The sequence below is a fragment of the Bacillus rossius genome, chromosome 6 (assembly GCF_032445375.1).
Source record: "Bacillus rossius redtenbacheri isolate Brsri chromosome 6, Brsri_v3, whole genome shotgun sequence".
NCBI classification, from domain to species: Eukaryota; Metazoa; Arthropoda; class Insecta; order Phasmatodea; family Bacillidae; genus Bacillus; species Bacillus rossius.
In genome coordinates this window covers 65,495,246-65,515,141 of record NC_086334.1, presented here as the reverse complement: position 1 = coordinate 65,515,141, position 19,896 = coordinate 65,495,246, and the positions used below count along the sequence as shown (strand labels likewise).

The window sequence follows — 19,896 nt, the reverse complement described above, 5'->3', positions numbered from 1 at the left end:
AACATTTTATTTGTTTATCCTATTGTTATAATAACATTAAATTTATAGCTTAGTCATTTGGTTTGATTGTTTAATACAAGTAGTTTTAACAAATAATTAATTATCTAAATTTATTAGGAAATTATTCTCCATATATTATTACTGAATAAACTTAGCAAATCATAGAAACCCCACACCTGTTAGTCTAAACGAAAATGCGATGGTTTTCCTTCACTTCAGATTTCAGTTTACTATGCGAACTACTACATTAAACTGAGCGTGTTTATTTGTCTCACTTGTTAACGAAAATTGTTAATTACAATTTCTTTTAAGTAGTAGAATAAGTTAGTAACCAATCAGTATGTACGTACGTATAAAATATGTGAATCGGGACCATTTGGAATTAGTACAATACAAATAGGACATTTAATATTGTGAATTAGTTGAATGAGCTGTCTTATTTATGTTATCTTATGAATATATAATAAATAAACTACATTTGAGCAAACTTCATTAATTTTACAATTGCTCGGTTTTTTTAATACCGCACAAATTTGTTTTATTTTTTGCAAGTGAAGTCAGGAAGATTAAATACCAAGTTCATCCACCAGGTTACATTATTTTTAAATACACCGTGAGATTTTTTATATATTTTCAGTAATTGGTTGAATGGACAATAACATGTCTATCCTAGCCCAAAAAGCATGATTTTTCGGCAAATGCGTTGTTAGGTTTTCTGTTAGTATTCTAGGTATCGTGTGAATGGAGTAACTAATTATTTCTTCTCTTCTGCTAGATAAACTTTTGCTCATTTTTATCCCCATGGGTATAATTGAAGGTATAGCATAAATTTGGCAGCTGTGTAATGGGCTTAATTTAAATGAAGAATATGCGGTCCTAACCTTCACAAACAATAACTGGAGGATTAAATTCTGAAGTGTAAGAAGTTGAAACGCCAACGTACGAAACATATGTTCCAGATTAGGTTATCAACTAAATTAAAAAAAAAAAAAATGCTTTCTTCAAAGTCATTTAAAAACCAATTCCAAAAATTCTTTTTCATCAGAAATTATGTTTACCTTTTTTACTTGCACATACTCCCCTTTAGAACAAGGTTTTTTTTAAACCGATATAAGTTAAATCTACGCTAAAGTTTAATGACAGGAAAATGTATTAAACTGGGCATGTTTATTGGTTCAAGCAGAGCTAGAAAATTTTATCATTCAGTTACCAGTAATTTAATAGGTCTGTACTTTTAGGTAATATTATATCGATCTTAAAAATTGCAAGACTTGTGTTTCTATAATAAGCAGATAGAGCATTATAATTTGGGAAACTGTTGGCGTAATATAGGCTTATACTGTGCGTCTTGTACGGGATAGCCTAGCGTGTGGATTATTCAGGACACAAATATGCATTGCTGTGGACAGGGAAGCGAGCGGTCGCCAGCTACACGTTCCTTATCACCACGGCCTGCTATCATTCTCTCATTCTCTGCGTCTGTCTTTTCCCCTCCTCCCGCGTTGCGTTCAAGGTCGCGTCAAGGAAGAAGGGAAGAGGAAGGTGGCCGGAGCTGTGTCCCCCCCACTCCCCAGCTGCCCTCCTCCCTGCTCAGTGTTTCTTCGACTCGCCACCCTGCTTGGAGGAAAAACTACAACTCTTGAGCCCGAGCGGTGAAAAAATCGGCCACGAGGCGGGCCCCTTAATACCCCGCATGAGTAGAGTGTAAAGGCGTAAGCATGAGACACATCTAGGTCCTCATCTAACCGCGCACACTTAGATTTAACTTAGGATAGGGTGAAAAATGTTTACTAATTTTGCAGTCCTAACAGTCACCAACGAAACGCCAGAAAAATAAATAAATAAGCTCACGAATATTGTTCGTGAATGAAGGCGAAGCTGATACTTTGGAAACGTTACCAGCAGATATTAAATAATGTTTAACTATTATTTACGTAGCTTACTTCTTAAAACTGCATTCATGTAAACTGATTTTGTGTGAGACTATGTTGAGTGTTTTCTGCTACACTTATTTTTCTGAAAAAAGTCTATTGTGGCTTAAAAAACTTGTTAACATTGATGCCTCTCATAAAAAAAATTCAAACGTAATTATACGATTACATGTTGAGTATAGTTTATGAATGGTTCACGCATTGCTGGAAAAAAAAAATGTTTACAATTTTACACATCTTTTTGTTGTCGCATCGCCTCCATCGCGTTGTACATACGCAACTCTGAAAAATAAATGTATGGCAAAAAAAGCTATAATAAAATAATATCTTATCTTTCTTTATTCTTTTTTCTAAGCGCTCTAATGGCTTTCGATAGTTTTGTTCTTTTGTGTACTCTGCTTCTTCGGCATTTTATTCCTGAATAAATCTCACGCTTACAACAAAAAACATCTAGCTAAATCACTGTGCTCAATAATAACAGAGAATAACCATTCAATTATACGCCGAGCTAGACCAAACACGTTCTCTTATCTACTGAAAATGAATACATTGACCTTCATATCAGTTTCACGCGAAATCCCGTCTCCCCTTCGTAAACAGCAGACAGCTGTGGCAGGGTGGGAACGGGCTGCAACAAGTTCGGGAAACTGTCGCAAGGTGTCACTACTGTCCAGCGCGCTCCATAATTTCTCGTATCCGAGCTTGCACGCGGCTCAAACATCTACAGCTACGTTTTTACTTTAGGTCCGACTGCAATAAGCTAAAGACTAAAATAAAGTCAATCATTCAGCCGACAGATATGTAGGCGTTTGAATTACAAATGAAAACGCGAATGTTATTAAATTCGCAAATGAATATCACGCAATTTCGTAGCAGCTCATTTATTAAAATTTAAATTGTAAATACGTTAAATTAATAATGATTACAGATAAAATAATGGTCACAGTCATATCTCCCGTGTCTGAAAATTTATCTGCGAAAATTTTACCACTGAATTCTTTATAGTTTTTTAATAAAGCTTGAATTTAAAAAATTCCCAAAAATCAGCAATAACTTAATTAAAATAAAAAATAAAAAAATAAATTTTACACCAGAATGGTTCAAATCTTCTCTAGCAGCTGAATCATTCACAAATATATTGTTTTTTATAATATGATGCTGGTGCACCAATCCCCTTAACGTTTAATTCCGTATGGGTATACTTTTTTCCTCCTTTTTTTTAATATGAACGCAACTGAGCGTATTAAATAATTACGTAGGTTTCTGGCTGATTTGCCAACAATCCTTGCTTTACGCAATTAAGGTGAAATCATTCAAACATTGCAAAATAGTTTTCTCACTAACCATACAATGACAGTTATGTATATGTTGTCAGATAACACGCAGGCCCAATGTATTAACGGTTTGCAAGCAAGTCTTTTATTTGTCTGTACGCTCACTCGCCGAGATTGCGTGCGTAATCACACTTAATCTGTTAAATATAATAAATGTTTCATTTCTAAATAAGTATACGAATTCCATGGAGGTATTTTAATGAATACTACTTACTATGTTTAATTTTGAAGAAAAAAACCTACTTTACCGGTCCCTAGTTAAAAGCTATGACTACATAATTAGTTTTCAGATATTTAACATTTTGTTTACCATATAATATTAATGATACATGTTTTCAATCATATTTAAGTCCGCGACAAGTAGATAAAGCAGTTAACGAATAATTTGCTGAAGTTGTAATAACTTCGGCTATTCATTATAACTCGTTTATAATCAGTGGCACACAAATTGCACACAAAGTCTATAGTAAATTACATAATTTTATCTGCATCGTCAGTAACATGTTAATTACACTTATAATTTGGTGGCCCACGCTGAGGTGATATGGTATACCAGTTCGCAATATCTGTTTTAGGGTCTTGGATTCAATCTGAGTATTTGTCAAGAACGAAGGGGGGGAAATATACCAGAGTTTCGATGCCATGGTGAGTCACGACCTACAAACTGAAAACAGCTCCAGGAAGGGATAAGTACCGCCCCCCCCCCCCCCCTCCTGGCATCAAGGCAGCTACCTGACAGCTTGCCTCCCTTCCTGCCCACCTCACCCAGCTAGCCATCGCTCATCTGAGATATTTGCCCCTGCACAAATTATTTCAATACATAAATATAACATTATAGCTTTCCTATTACAGATAGAGACATGCAGTCTGAAACATTTTTGATCTAAATAATTTGCTGGATATGCCTTAATATTCATTTTCTTTATAAAATGGGCAGCCTGTTTACAATAGATTATTGAAGAATGAACAAGTCATTTAAAAACTATGTGAAAATGTTATTAAAAAAGTGGGTATTAATGCAAATGTATACCTGCATTATCTGCATTTTGGTTTTTATTTCACCTTTTTATCTTATTTAGTGCCTACATAAAACATATTTTAGTTAACATTGATTTTCCTATACTGGCAAGATGCAAGCAGTGGCGTAGCGTGCCATCTCGGCGCCTGGGGCGGGAAACCCATTTTGCCGCCCCATTCTATAAGTGCTTAATTAAAATTAAATTTCACATGCAATGAGGTACCTTTTATTGAAGTTAAAATAGGATGAGCGGTTTTACAAGCGGATTATACGGACCTTATGAGCAGCGAAGTCAGAAATAACTTTGTCAAAATCAATATTAGCAGCCAATTCTTGTTCAATCGACAATATAGTCAAGTTTGATAGTCTAGCGGAGTTATGTTCTTATATATTTTTAATGCCTTTTTGGTAATTATATTTAATTTTTGGAGCTCCGACGTATATGATCAAATTATAATTTTTCGGGGGAATTGTTAAAGTATTTTTTTAGTATTATTATATAGCTATTTTTTATAAGTAGTAATAGGGTATGTATTTTATGATGGATGCACCGATTTGTGATGAAACGATTTTATTATATATATATATATATATATATATATATATATATATATATATTAAATGTTGTCATATAAATTTTGCGTCTTTTTAACTTGCTGCCTCCTCTCACTGTTCGCAACCTTATTAGTATTTTTTAAGCCTGCTATTAGTTTGGGTTTTAATATTTTTTTGGGTTTACCTGTGCTCGCGGTACGGGGCAATATATGAGTTTTACTGTGTCCCGGTTTGCGGAAGTTGTTTGGTTTGCCCTGGGTTAAGGTCAAACTTTACAGTACAATGCGTAGTACTAAGTTCAATGAGTGCGAAAGAGAGGCATCGACACGGGCCGACGCGTGAAACAAAAGATTTTGTATGAGTAATTAACATAATAAGGAGTGCCGCTCAACTCGGCTCGCGCGCGCCGGGCGGCGCGGCGTGGTGCGATGTTGCCGTTCGTATGTAAACAAACAAACGTTATAAAGAGCTCTGTCAGTGATTTCGCAGTTTTTCTTTTAAATAAATATTAAAAAATAGCTGGTGCGCAAAATTTGAGATAAAAATGGAACATTATAGTGTGTCTGACACATGTAATGAATGAATCATAGATCAGATCTCAACCCGCTTCACCGGCGACCCGCCCCCGCGGGCTGCCGCCCGGGGCGGGCCGCCCCCTCCGCCCCACCCACGCTACGCCACTGGATGCAAGCGCCCGACCATCCAACAGCCTTAACCGAAAATCCTCTCTCTAAACTAGCATTTCCATGAGAAATTATCAGTAGAAATTTAACAAAATTAACTACTTGGCTTGAAACATTGTGTGAACTAAACAACTTCATTCAATGATGATCGAGGTGAGAATGTTTTTCAAATGCAGTCATGCATCCAATCACTTCTTCTGACTCTAGAATAAGATGTAATTCACGCTGAATGCTGTCGGCTTGCACACCAGATAACCAATTGTGTTTCACCAATATTTCCAAGCATGATGCCAAATTTTTCTTGAATAGAACAGATTTAGTAGCAACAGCAGGATCAAGAAATGTCAGTGCCTCAGTTAGTCTGAATTTCAGAGGAGACTTGTCCAACAATTTTGTGGTACATTGAGTTAGAGCTTGGCGACCGCATTGCTTGAATTCCAAAATCTGAAGTTCTTTCACTCCTTTTGCTTTTTGAAATGCATATCTTACAGCAAAACCAACATCAACATTTTTTGCATGTAGCAAGTTATCTGTGCTCAAAATAAGTTTGCCTGGTGAAAGAAAATTCTTCTTAATGACATCTTCCTTAACAAAACGTACCATCAATGTGTGTACCAATGAGAAGAGAGCAGAATGAAGAAATGGAGCCACTGGAGATTCTGTCTGAAACTGTCTCAAGAAAGGTTCTAACAAACCTGCAAGAGAATAACAGAATGAAAGTTTTGCTCCAAACAGGTTGTCTTTGACACATCTTGAAACAACAGAAAAACATTCATTCTGTCTAGTATATGCTTTCTTATCCCGCACTGCACACTTCACAAATTTTGACAAACAAGGTAGAATTTCAATAGTTCGAAGTGCAACTTTGCTGTTCTCTACCCAACGAATAGAACAAAATTTCATAGGAAATATTCTTGTATCTGTGTATTGTATATAATATGCTCTTCCTGCAGGTACATTTTTGAATAAGTTGTAGACTGCTCTCAAAAATTCAACTATCTCCCACTTAGTTTCACGTATAGCTGCTTTAAAAGCACAATGGACAGTGTGTTAACCACAAGATCCTATATCTAGTAATGTCGGCTTACTAGGGTCGTCACCTTTTAAGTCAAACAACAAATCTTTCAAAAATCTATGATTGACATTTGGGCCATCCATTGACACTTGTATAAGTTTACTTAAATTTATATCAGACAGAGAGCTTTTAAAGTGGATAAGCAAATCAGCAGCCGTTGTATGGCCAAGAAATGCAGACGTAAAGTACTGTGATGAAACTTCATTTTTTTCAGAGTCCCAAAATCTTACGAAAAGGTCCATCTGCTGCTTTTGAGCCACCTTGTTTAGACTCTCATCAAACCCTACAACCACATAGTTGCAATCTGAAATCAATTTCACCAGCTGTGTTTTGAAATAAGGCCCTAACCCATGTACTATTGTATATGCAACTTCAGTTGAATTTTCTTGGCTATTTCACTATCAGGGAAAAGTATTGGAAAAAGGTCAGCACTTCTAGCACCACTCCTAAATAAATTATGTTCTGTCACAGAATGCAAACACCAATATATTTAAGACTTGGTTATACTATCATTTAATAGAAAAGCATGCAAAGTTTTCTTAGGCATATCAGTCACTGGACTTGGACTAACAGGTTCAGTGGCATCTGTTGGGTACTTACTAACCGAAGCTTCAGATGTGCTTTGTCCATGTTTTAATAGAACGTCTATTTCCACACACTTATTGCGGTTTGCAGCTGCTTCTTTGTGTTTTTTCCCATTCATATGGCTTATCACGGCTTGTTTTCCCATATTGCTTAGGCTGAACTTAGACATGCAATAACAACACCGGGCTGAAAATTTATTTGACTCGTCTTCAAGTAACCATAGTGAAAAATCTTCACACGCAAGCCATATATAATTAAAGCTAGTTTTTTTTTTGTTTGGAGCACGAAATGACGAAAACTTGTCACTTTGTCTTTACAAATAAATATTTACATACCACAACTAAAAAGTGTGTCAGCCTTAATAGACATATTTACGTACCAAAACTAAAAACACTTGCCAGCCTTCATCACGTATCCCGCCATTTTTACACAAAAACAAATAATGAAACGCAGGATTAATGTATACACATACACTAACTTGTTTCATTCACAATCTTTAAAAAAAACACGCCACAAGAAAGTTTTACAACAAAAACTATCCATTTAACTGTAACAATCCATGCACAGATGGTTATATGCAAGGCCTAATAATCATGCAAACAACAGAACGGAATAACGGATTTACAAACCATAAAATAATAGCGAGACAGGTGCACCAACTTAATGTATGAAAGCCGCAAAATGTTACGAGACAACACGAGATCTCGAAAACACAAATTCAACATAAATCCTACCTTTCATTTTCTATTTTACTAGTAATATTTTTAAAAAATCCTGTTTCAACGAAAAATTTCCAGATTTTTGATGAAATTCCCTGACTTTTCCTGATTTTTCCCTGTAGCTACAAAATTCCCTGACAATTCCAGGTTTCCAGGTTTTCCAGGTCGAGTGGTCACCCTGTAAATTTACACTCCATTGAATTGGCACGTGAAAAGGGAGTCATAATGGTCTCTGTGCCTCCCCATACAACGCATAAACTCCAGCCATTGGATGTTACCAAAGACACATTTGAAAGGGCTGTAGATATGTTCCAGAAGAATCATCCAGGCCGCAGAATCAACCAATATGACATACCTAATCTAGTAAATAAAGCCTTTGAGAATAGTGAAACTATGAGTTCTGCCACATCAGGATTTAAAAAATGTGGGATATGGCCTTTCAACACAAATGTCTTTTCAGAAATTGACTTTGCTCCTTCTGCAGTTCACTTTGAACCTCAGGACCTATCCTTGGCATCTGAACACTCTGCAGTTTCGGTCAATGTGGCAACTGCTCATTCTGCAGTTGACATCGAAACTCAAAACCCTTCATTTGAATCTAGACCCACTGCAGTTTCAGTCAATGTAGCTCCTACTCATCTTGTCAATTTTTCCAATGAGAATCCAACGACTCAAAGAGATTATCCCAGTGGGTCACGCGTTGTTTCTCCCATAATTTCCAATGAGGATTCTGCTATCTCTACCAGGTTGTCTTACTCAGCTGGATCTACCAAATCTTATGAGACCACTTCTGTACCTGTGCTCCCTTCCTGTTCTTATAATGCACCTGCTGCTTCTTCAAATAATGTCAATGAACCTTTAGTCGTATGTGACATTTCCTCTAAAGATAATAAGGTTCGTATTCCTAGGCCTTATCCAGATAATGGTAGGGATGATGTTTCACAAAGTGCATATGATCAAAATACTGAGAGTAGTAGTGTGTCAACTACTTTCAATGTATCTCCTAAAGACATTTTGCCAATCCCTAAAGCAAATATAGCTGCAAGATCATGACGACATCGTTGTTGTCAGAAATCTGAAATCCTTACAAGCTCCCCATTCAAGAATGAATTGCTACAAAAACAAAGCAGTCCTAAAACTGTGAAGAGTATATTGTCTGAACCAAGTGCTTCTTCGTCAGGAATAGGCCTGCGAAAGAAAAGAAAGTCAAATCAAGACCTACATTGGCCTAGGCCTATCATGTTTCCAAAGCCACCTATCGATAATCCAATTCAAGATGAAAGTGTCATGCCTTATTTGCAATGAACCCTATAATGACAGTAAACATAAGGAAACATGGGTTCAATGTAACATGCCAGGAATGGGCTCATGAAAACTGTACAGATTTTAATAACAAAACTGGCTTCTATGTTTGTGACTTTTGTCGTAGTACTTAGTGAAAACAACTAACAATGTGAAAACTGGGAAAGTGAAATGTTTAGTCTAATACATTTCAAATGTTTGTGACATATAGTTTACTGGAGGATAGATATTACATATTACCTACGTACCTATTATTCATTTCCAACTTGCCCTGATTGGCTATCCATTGTGTCCCCTTTATGAGGGCAAGATGGAAACAATGCACATCTTTTTAAAAATTTCTTTTTCATTTACAAATAGGATACAAATTAATCTCATAACATGTATTTAGGTAGTAAATGTATCATATTACTCGTAAACAAAAAAACTTTTTGTGGTATCTTAGATGTGTTTTTTATTTACATTAACATGTTAACCTTTCCATCTTGCCCCCCGTTCCCCTAGATTAGATGTGATCGAACATTTATCTAGGCTGATTTTGTTGTTATGCAAATATCACCTTATCATTAAGTTGTAATGAAACATATTTCGCAAATAGGTTACATAGACATACTGCAATGTATTCACAAGCATTAATAATGTTCTGCCGCGAATCCAGAATAAATGCATTCGAATCGCTACAGTGTGATATATGTGAAACTTTTACTTTATGTATTGAGTTACCTATGTGTATTAATTTTAGTTAATGTATTAGCTACTTGGGCTGTCGGGCAAGCGAAGCCAGGGCTAATGTTGTCGAAATGACTGAGTGTGTACAGAGTCAATAGTTTATCTGCGGGAGCCCGAAGCCATGGGACAACAGGAAATGCACCATGAACCAGTAGCGGAACTTGGGTAAATAACACACAGCCTCTTGGCCTGGGAGTGCAAACATGTGAGCAACCATGTTTACAGAACCAGGGGTCACGAGGTTGTTACAGAGTAGGAGTAAAGGCAGAGGAAGCTATCGGGGTCGACAGAGTCTTTCGTAGAAGCTGGAGGAGAACAGTCGTAAAGTAGGGACCAAGCAGGGTCCGCGCGCTTGGCAGGAAGCGCGATGATTAGTTAAAGTCTTCATAATACTGGAAGCAGCAGTGGCGAGGCGTGAGGTTTACATGAGGGGAAGCAATAACTCCGTTCACACCAAAACATGATGAGGTTGGGAAGGGGGGGGGGGGGTCTAGGGGCCCTTCGCCGGGAAAATATGGATTTCAAGGTACAAAATGGTGCTATTTAAGTAGTTTTCTTAACTGAACATTGACTATTCCACAGGTAGAAAAATTGATATTTTTTTTAAATACATTATTTTTGAAAAATAATGATTGACTTACATTATTCTGATAGTAAAATACCTACTCTACATTACTTATATACTAAGTGGGAGTGTAGTATCATCGTACGCCCACAAATCCCCCACGCACTGCCAGCCAACAGCCCGCGGGAGAGATGCGCGCGCCCCGAGAGACGACCGCCGACTGAAACGCGACATCGCCACCTGCCGTGCCGAACTGTACCGGACATAGCCGAAGCAGTCGGCGGAAAAATTCCACCGTCTGCTTCGGCCATGTTCGCTCCAGTTCGGCAAGAAAGCGTTACCTTCGTAGCTTCTACCACGTATTTTTCCAGCCAATCCCCTCCCTGAACCTTTGTACCATGCCACCCTCCTTCCGAAAGGAAACTTCTGCGGCAGCCATCCTGCTGAAAGCGATCCTGCCAGCGCTTCTAAACCTAGCAACGCTTCTAAAACAGCATGTTTTTGTGTCAACGAGTTCTTTTTTTATAGCGCACAGCGCACAGTATTGGGTCCCAAGAAGATAGTGTAAAAAATACATACACCTAACTGCACGAGCCAAAGTAAAATACTATTCTGAATAAAATATTTATTTAAAAAATACAATGTCTGGAAACTGCCTGGGCAAGCACTGCTTGCCTTGCTTGCCCTGACGAGACGCCACTGGGAAGCAGTTAAGGTAGATACTTCACAACCACCATGGCTTGGCTGCCATTAGCAAGCTTAATAGTGAATTAAGAAGTTTATGATCATTGTAAGAAAACACCGATGCAGAGTATAATAAAAGAGAACATAGTATTACCGGAGTTAACATCGCTGCCTAATAGAAATCCTCGCCACTCGGATACAACAGACAGCCCAGTATATTTCCAAACAGAAGCATTGCATCGGGAAACTGATTCGGAAACTTTTCAGGACTACACAAATTTTCTATGATAGAAGCGCAAATAGTTAAAACCCACATGTTTCCTCTCTTGGTAATTAGGATCCGGACGTGAAACAGAGGTACATAAGCCTGAAATCCCTTCTGGCTCACCACCCGCCGTCGTGCCGCGTGATTGGCTGAGCAGTCTGCCGGCCAATCACAGCGCGCTGCGCACGACCACACTTTAACAAAACCAGTTGCGCTCGCCGAGCGGGGACGACTGAATTGTTGCCCATTGGAAGGGCAACCCTTCAGGATTTTTCTGACAGTGGTTTATTTTTACAGAGACTGGAAGGGCAGCCCATCCAATTTCTGAAAACACACTCCTTTAAGAGTTTAAATAATCCTGAAAACTTGCCCCTTGGATGGGCAGCCCATCAGAATTTTTCTGACAGTGGTGTTTTTGAAAGGTTGTCTGAATTGTTGCCCATTGGAAGGGCAGCCCATCAGGATTTTTCTGACAGTGGTGTTTTTGAACGCTTGTCTGAATTGTTGCCCCTGAATTGTTGCCCCTTGGATGGACAGCCCTTCAGGATTTTTGACAGTGGTTAGTTTGTAAAGTGACCTGACCTGACCTAACCTAACCTAAACTAACCACTGTCAGAAAAATCCTGAAGGGCTGCCCATCCAAGGGGCAACAATTCAGACCTTTCAAAAAAACCACTGTCAGAAAAATCCTGATGGGCTGCCCATCCAATGGGCAACAATTCAGACAACCTTTCAAAAACACCACTGTCAGAAAAATCCTGATGGGCTGCCCATCTAAGGGGCAACAATTCAGACAACCTTTCAAAACACTACTGTAAGAAAAATCCTGATGGGCTGCCCATCCAAGGGAGTTTTCAGGATTATTTAAACACTTAAAGAAACATGTTTTCAGAAATTGGATGGGCTGCACTTCCAGTCGCTGTACAAACAAACCATTGCCAGAAAAATCCTGAAGGGCTGCCCATCCAACGAGCAACAATTCAGCTCCCCTGCCGAGCGGAGCTCAGTTGCCCAGTGTCGCTGGAACTCGCTGTTCCACCGGCTGTTCGTGTGTTTTATGTCTGCTTTATTTTAATGTGATGAAATTTAAAAAAAATGAACTGTTACGGACTGGCGGACATAAATCTGCCCTAAGCATTAGCACAGGAAAGGGCAGTGAAGTGTGCAATTGAACTATAAAATACCAACGCACTACACACACGTATGCAGTTCATGTAACTTAGGTTAGCTTTTGATTTAATTAAATTTACATTTAAGGTTCCTCCCACAGCACACACTATCGTAGTCGACGGATGTGTAGAAGTTGAGGCTATGGCATCGCGATGAAGGACTGGATAATTTCTCTAACAGACCTCGGTCAACCAGAAGCTCTGTCCACTCCTGAGTGTTGCCCGAAGCACCAACTTGCGACAAACATATTAATTAATTAATAACTCGTAGCTTGCGCATTATTAAATTTACCAAATAAAAACATTTCTTAATTTTGTTTATTTATATAAATTAATTTATAGGTGTACACAAATAACTTACCCCTTCTAGTTCAGTACAGGCTGGCTCGCAGCCTGGCGGATAAATGACACAAAGTCGCCTCAGAACAAACCAGCGCCCGTCAAACACCAATGCGGACAGTCCAAGCGCCCAACCACTGCATGGGGGCATCCCACTGTTTCCCGTAACCAACCTGCTTGAAGTTAATGCATAAAATTTTGCATCCCGCATGTAAGTGCCCAAGGTTTTCGCTGTCTGTACAGGTTTGACCTGGGCCCAACTTATCTAAATTTAGTCTAAAGTTAAGAAGTGAGGGGAGTTATACATGGCGCCAATCGATGTCATGGCTGGCCAATACCCCTCCTAGCACATGATGCATGCTACCCCTCCTGCATGGCTTAAACCCAGCATGAGTAAAGCGTATGGGCTTCGGCCTGAGACGCACTTAGTCTCCCTCCCTAACCCAGACCCCTCCCAAACACACTTAGTTTTTAGTTAGGTTATGGAAAAAAAAAAACATGTTTCACGAAAAATTTCGGCCTTGAAATTTTACTCCCATCGCGCCCAAAGAAAAATTATATTTAGAGATATAAACACAATAGGGGTTGTACCAGTGCCACTGGGGGCCTCTAATGTGTGGTTTTTAAGGTATCTATCACAGTAGCACATGTAGGAAGGGTGGTAAAAATTAATGTTTGTGACAGATACCTTGAAAACTACACACTGGAGGCCCTCAGAGGCCTACTGTGGTTAGCTCTATAAATATAATTTTTTGATAGCAGACACCTCTAGAAAGGCGCCTGTGAATCAGATTTAGTCACATCACTGCTCATTTTGATTTAGTAAAATAAAAACCGGGACGGACCTTGTCTTAGGTGCGTGTACTTACTTAGGCCGTTGTTATCCCAAGCGCCCCGAACGCCCAGATAGACACAGCAAATAGAGCTAACTTCAGCACAGTTCCCACGCTTTTAGATAGCCTGCACCTACTCTTCGGCAACACGGTATTTATATTATATATTGCAAAAATATGGAAAAATATAGTGGAGCAATGTTTCAAACTTAAAGTATTGTACATAAGTTAACTTTAGGTTATTGTTAGTCTTAAACAATTACATTTGTATACACCAAGAAATATTTAGGGATCAGAATAATTGTTTAATACGAAATTTTAATTGCTAAATCGCACAACAGCCTTTCGGATCTACGTAGAACATACCTTAGTAAACCGGATTTAAAACATAGAATAACTAATCATGCTATCGACTGCGCGTGCAAGATAGCATTGAACGCTTTATTTTTGCCAAAATTACTTCCAAACCCGAAGCTGCATCCGAACACTAGCCTATGGATCCCTTAGCTAAAGCATCCACTAGAAGTGAATCGTAGTGGACGCGGCAATCTTTTTGTTGCTTCCGAATTCTCATTGTGGTGGCCGATGCATCCCTACATGCGCCCACTACAATCGAGGTTCCTCGGGCAGCGACACTTGCATCCAGATGCTTTTATTTTGTTTTTTATTTATTGTGTTTCTATAAAATATTACTTTAGATATTTGCATAATATTTGTTAAAAAATCCTAAAAAAAAATAATTGGTTGTCTGTAAAGTCGGTTTACGGATGATAGTTTAACGTGACGTCATAACAAAACATTGATGAAATTATTGATCCAGAAGAAAAGGAAATATCATATTCGGCCTGAGACTGAGCCGTAATAGGTTTTTGCAACCAAACCTTTTAGGGATTAAAAATATAATATTCTTTGAGGAAGAATTTTTTTAAATTTTTCTATCTTTTGTATGTGGTGACCGCCACGCGTGTTTTTGTTGATTCTCATGTTTTGACTGGAATGTTTCGGAGGTGGTAAACAAAGATGAATCATCGTTCTTTATTTATTCTTTGTTCACTCTTAGCTGAGTTCTGAAATAAACAAAGCCGACTGTAAACAAACATTGTGAGTGGCTGCAGATCTCCACGCACAGTAGTCGTGCGTAAGAAATAGTCACTTGTTATGTACGGTTTATAAATATTTTTTACCGTGACTATTTGCAAACAATAATTGTTATAAATCATTATAACATATCACCATTAATCTGCAATATATTTAAATGTGTTAAGCATGTATTTTCTTACAATTGTGTTAGCAGACGACATGTGTACACTTGATGCACGATTTACCAAGCACGCCCTGCGCTGCCTGGCGCTAGTTGTATTTCGGATTTTCGCGCGTACGGTTATGTTTATTTGTCTGGCTGACGCCATGCCAGACCGAGTTTTGTAAAGCACAAAACGCGAAGGTCATTGGAAAGTACTAAAGACTACTATTAGGCATAAAGTGGATTGTTTTTTCTTCGCACCTATGTTAAACAAAATACTACGGTGTGTTAATGACGACCCTGACCTTTCTAATTTCAGAAGAGATAGCACCACTGCCAGCCAGTGATTAGGCGAATACCAAATTGCAATTCATCATCAAAGCTTGTCCGCTTCCCATCGGAATGCTGAGCGAGGAAGCTCAAGAGGCAAGGAACAAAGATTTCCGCCACTACCGAATACATAGATCTCGGAAAGTTTCACGTATAGCTACAAATGCTGATGTTTTTCATCTAATGCTCGCCTCCTCTGATCCGATTATCTCTGCTATACGGGAAACTCCCAAAATATTCTCAGGCAGCCTGAGTGGGGATGTTGTTGCCCTCTTTAAACAACCTGTTGATGACAGTAGAAGTGACACCATTACTCTTGATAGTGAATCTGAGGAAGACTGAGGGTTTTTCTTGCATTGCCATTTTAGCCAAAGACAGCTACAGATCAAAAGAGATTTCATTATCATTCGACTGTTTTACTTGTTAAGTAAATATGTTTTTGTTGATTGTTTATCTTTAAAAAATGTGGAAGCATAAATAATTTCTTAGTTAATTTTAGCTACTTGTTAGCTTCGATTTAATTTTTAATTTTTATGGTATTAAAAAAGTTTACAAAATTATTTTTGATGTGCGTGTCAAATAAAAACCTAAGCAAACAATTTGCAATCACTGCCTTCAGCCTAATCACATTCGGTTTTTGTTCGTCAGTCTTATACTTTTCAATATTTCAAATCAATTTCCAAATGACCACTTCACATTTAAAGGTAAAAACTGCGAGCTTAAAATAAGTTTTATGGTATATGAACTAAGCAGCCTCAAAAACCCCGAGGCTCTACTTTTTACGTGCAAATAATGTTTTGACACTTCCGAAGTTATTCCGAACAAATTGCGGAGAAGTCATCTCGAATTTTGAAAGCAACATTAATAGATTTGCTATCAGTTTTGTTGGGAACCCAACCAAATCCCGTTTTCTGCGTCAAACGCTTCTTTTTGGCTATTTCAAAGTAGTTTCGAAGTAACTAGTACGAATTTTATGTAAAAATAAACAAATTGAATTCAGCGACCTCGAAATCATTCAGGGGACAATTTTTTAACGCTACTATACATGTTGTGGTATTTTCGAAGTAATTTTGATTAAAATTCGAAGTAATGTTATTAAATTTTTACGTAAAATTTAAAGATTTACAATTAGGGACCTCAGAAACCCAGCAAATACACAGTTTTCTGCGTCAAAGGCACATTTTCGCCGTTTTCGAAGTAATTTCGAAGTAAATATTTCTAATTTCGATGTAACAACAATGGATTTGAACGCAAGGACCCCGAAAACCCCCGAGTACGATAATTCGTGACAACTGTCAAACCTTTTTGACTTTTGGCCAGGGAATTCGGATTTGGCCCTACTGTGTGGCAGTCACGGTCGCTCGCAGCCCAGTTGAGTTTCTGCAGCTGAATAAACTCCACGGGCAAATTAAAAATTATGTATCTTTCAAACTAGCAAGTTTGAGCAAATGCCGTTTTCAGGGATATATAGGGTACATATTAGGGTACCTAAAAACACAAAAATCTGGTTGGGGGAAATTTTGTAGCTCAAAGAACAGTTAGGTTTACTTAAATTTTACCGTTATTTTATTAAAATACGTTAATTTGCAAGGTAGTTGTAGCTTTCCCGATACGAAATATGTACCCTAAGAATCATAAAATAACGTAGATTAAGCTAGTACCGATGAGAACTCTAAAATGTTGAACCAAAAGTGAGTGCATCAATTAATAAACGACGTTTTTATTACCTAATTTTTTTCTGAAAGTTGAATTTTTTTGTCTTTTTTCAATTACTGTGCAAAAACTATTCGTCATAAAGAAGTGATTTGTGCAATTATTGATGCCCTGGACACTTATATTTCAAAATATAACTACAGGATTCGCGAAAAAAAAAATTAATTTTAAGACTTTAGGCCAGGGAATTCGGATTTGGCCCCACTGTGCGCCGCCACGTGCTGCACTGCTATCTGCTCCCGTCCTCAGGCAGATAGAGCAGATAGAGCAGATAGCAGTTCCCGTAACGTCGCTTGTTTCTGTTTTGGTAAAACTATTTTGTTTGTTTGTCTTTTCGTTTTGTCGTGTTTTTGTCTCGTTTCAACTGTTGTACTGAATTATTTTGGGTTCAATATTTTTGTGTTGTCATCATTTGTGGGGTTTTTTTTTTTTTTTTTCGTTCTCTTAGTACATTTTTCTTTGTTTTTCTTTGTTTGTTGACCATATTCCTGTTTCGGAATATTTTGTGGTGTTCATATCCTTGTTGACAACAGCAATTGTTTGCTTAATTATGTGTTTTTTTTTGGGTATTTTTATTTATTTATTTTATTTATTTGTTTTTCTTCAACAGAAAAAGTTCTTAGCAATGGTGTATGTTCAAAAACTTACATCAAGTCATGCACTCCCATTGCACAAATCTTTTAAAGATATACAGATGGAGCTTAAGATCCTATTCTAGTACAGGGGAGTGAAGCCAACTACACGTACCAATATGGCGGCCGTTTATTACAATGTATCAGCTGTACCTATATCGCAGGTTAAATTGGAGAAAAATGTCAAATTTTATCATTACATTTATATTATGAATATTCGTTTTAGATTTTTAATATATATATATATATATATATATATACACATACATATATATATTAACATATTAAACATATTTAGATCTAATTTTCTTAAGAACAGTTTGATTACAGTCTTTAATAAAAACAGGCCAGAACAGCTGATACAAATATAAACAAACGTTCGCCACGTTGGCATGTGAAAAAAAAATGGGAGAAAAAACAGCTTCACGTCCGACGGCTAATGCTTCATCAGAATAATTTCATAATATGTGTACGGACCCCTCCCTTTCCAGGCTTTAAAAAACACACGACGACAAAAAAGAGAAAATAATTTTGCGCGAGATATTACATAGAGTTTGTTGCAATCCCTAGTGAGCTCTAATTATGCATTTCCACTCCCGTACAGCCCGACATGCCTCATAGATAGAAGCGGCAGGAACAATTGTGTTTCGAAGCAGTTTCTTTTAATGTATCAGTTGGTAAACGTGTTACTTCAAGCAAACATACAAACTTTACAAGTGTGTTTCACGTGTTTAATACCATTAAATATTACCTAAATACTTCTTACCAAATTAATTTAACAATTGACTTATGAACAATGTTTTAAAAACCATTAAATAAAAACCAACACATAAAATGTTCAGTTTACCATTCTCATTACCTAAATTTCTACGTGTAAACGTCGTAAGTTCTTGGTCTACTATTCCGTGAGATTTTTATGTAATAATTTTCTTTTAAAATTCAACAACTTCAAATTTAACAACGATTTGGCATCACTGTCAAATAACCTGATGTAAACATCGGCATGTGCGTTTTTAATATATGATACTGTACTCTTGAAACACGCGTCTCTGCTACGAGTATTAAATTGTAGGTAGTCTAATCCGAACAAATGATGATGGGTGAAGAGTGAAATATGAAGCACTCCTAACACGTCGGTAGTTAGGCCTACCTAGTATAAGTTAAGCGCCACATCTCTTGCATGTGTAGTTCTCACAGAACCATACAGGTACAGGTTGTCCACAAGGAAAAAATATTTCGTACCAACTTAGGCGAGAAAAAAGTACTAGATTAGAAAAAAGTACTAAATTATAAGTTGTTATGGTTTTTAACAATTTGGGAAGTTATTATGACATTGCAATGCTCGAACTTAAATATCACACCATACACACATACATTCCATATCTTTTTTTAAAAATAATTACGCTTAATAATGAAACATATTGGAGTTACAATAATATTATTATATTAAAGAAAAATGTACTAGATCTGTACTAAACCACTAAAAAAGTTATGAAAGTACTAGATCTAGTACGAAAGTACTAACTGTGGACACCCTGTACAGGTACTGGTCACACGTGACACCGGTGAAGGGGTGAAGGACTGGAGGGGAGCAGGGGCAGGTTCGTACCTGCAGCGGCGCGGCGCCCGCCTGGTAGTCGTGCTCCAGCAACTCGTCCTTGACGGCCTGGAAGCCCGGCTCCGGCTTGCAGGGCCTCAGCTCCCACCACGCGTAGTCCGCCTCGTCGTCGTCCACCACCTCGTCCTTGATGCCGGGGAACGACAGCTCCTGCGGCGCCCAGTCCGCCTCCTGCTTCAGCAGCGGGAACGTGATGTCCCGCGGCACCGCCATGCCCGACCCGCGCGCCGCGACTGACTTGCTGCAGGCTCCGTGGCTGCCCCCTGCCACGCTCCCCTCCCGCGGCAGGCGCCGGCCGGCTGCGCGCGCACCCCACCTCCCCACCCTCGTCACTTCCCCTCCCGCGCAGGGCGCCGGCCGGCTGCGCGCGCACCCTCGTGGTTGACGTGGGTCGTTCGTTTTCGTTCCATCAACAACAGTCTAGCGTAGGAAGCCAGGTTCACACCACGTTCTTTGGCGCACTTTCTCGGACATACGTCATTGTAGTTTTGCACTGTTTGCCATGGGAAAAAATTCATAAATTTAAAATAAGAAAAAAAAAATGAAAAAAAAAAAATTGGTTGTCTGTAAAGTC

General features: G+C 38.2%; 1 protein-coding gene across 2 annotated transcripts in view; it reads right to left on the bottom strand.

Moving 5' to 3' along the window:
• The window catches only part of LOC134533271 (uncharacterized), a 167,084-nt gene extending 147,518 nt beyond the window's left edge, over positions 1-19,566 (bottom strand). For both annotated transcript variants that reach the window (XM_063370716.1, XM_063370715.1), the window contains exon 1: positions 19,314-19,566. In XM_063370716.1, coding sequence (XP_063226786.1) covers positions 19,314-19,535 — 222 coding nt within the window. In that variant the 5' untranslated portion in view covers positions 19,536-19,566. The remainder of the gene's footprint in view (positions 1-19,313) is intronic.
• Positions 19,567-19,896: the final 330 nt, after the last annotated feature.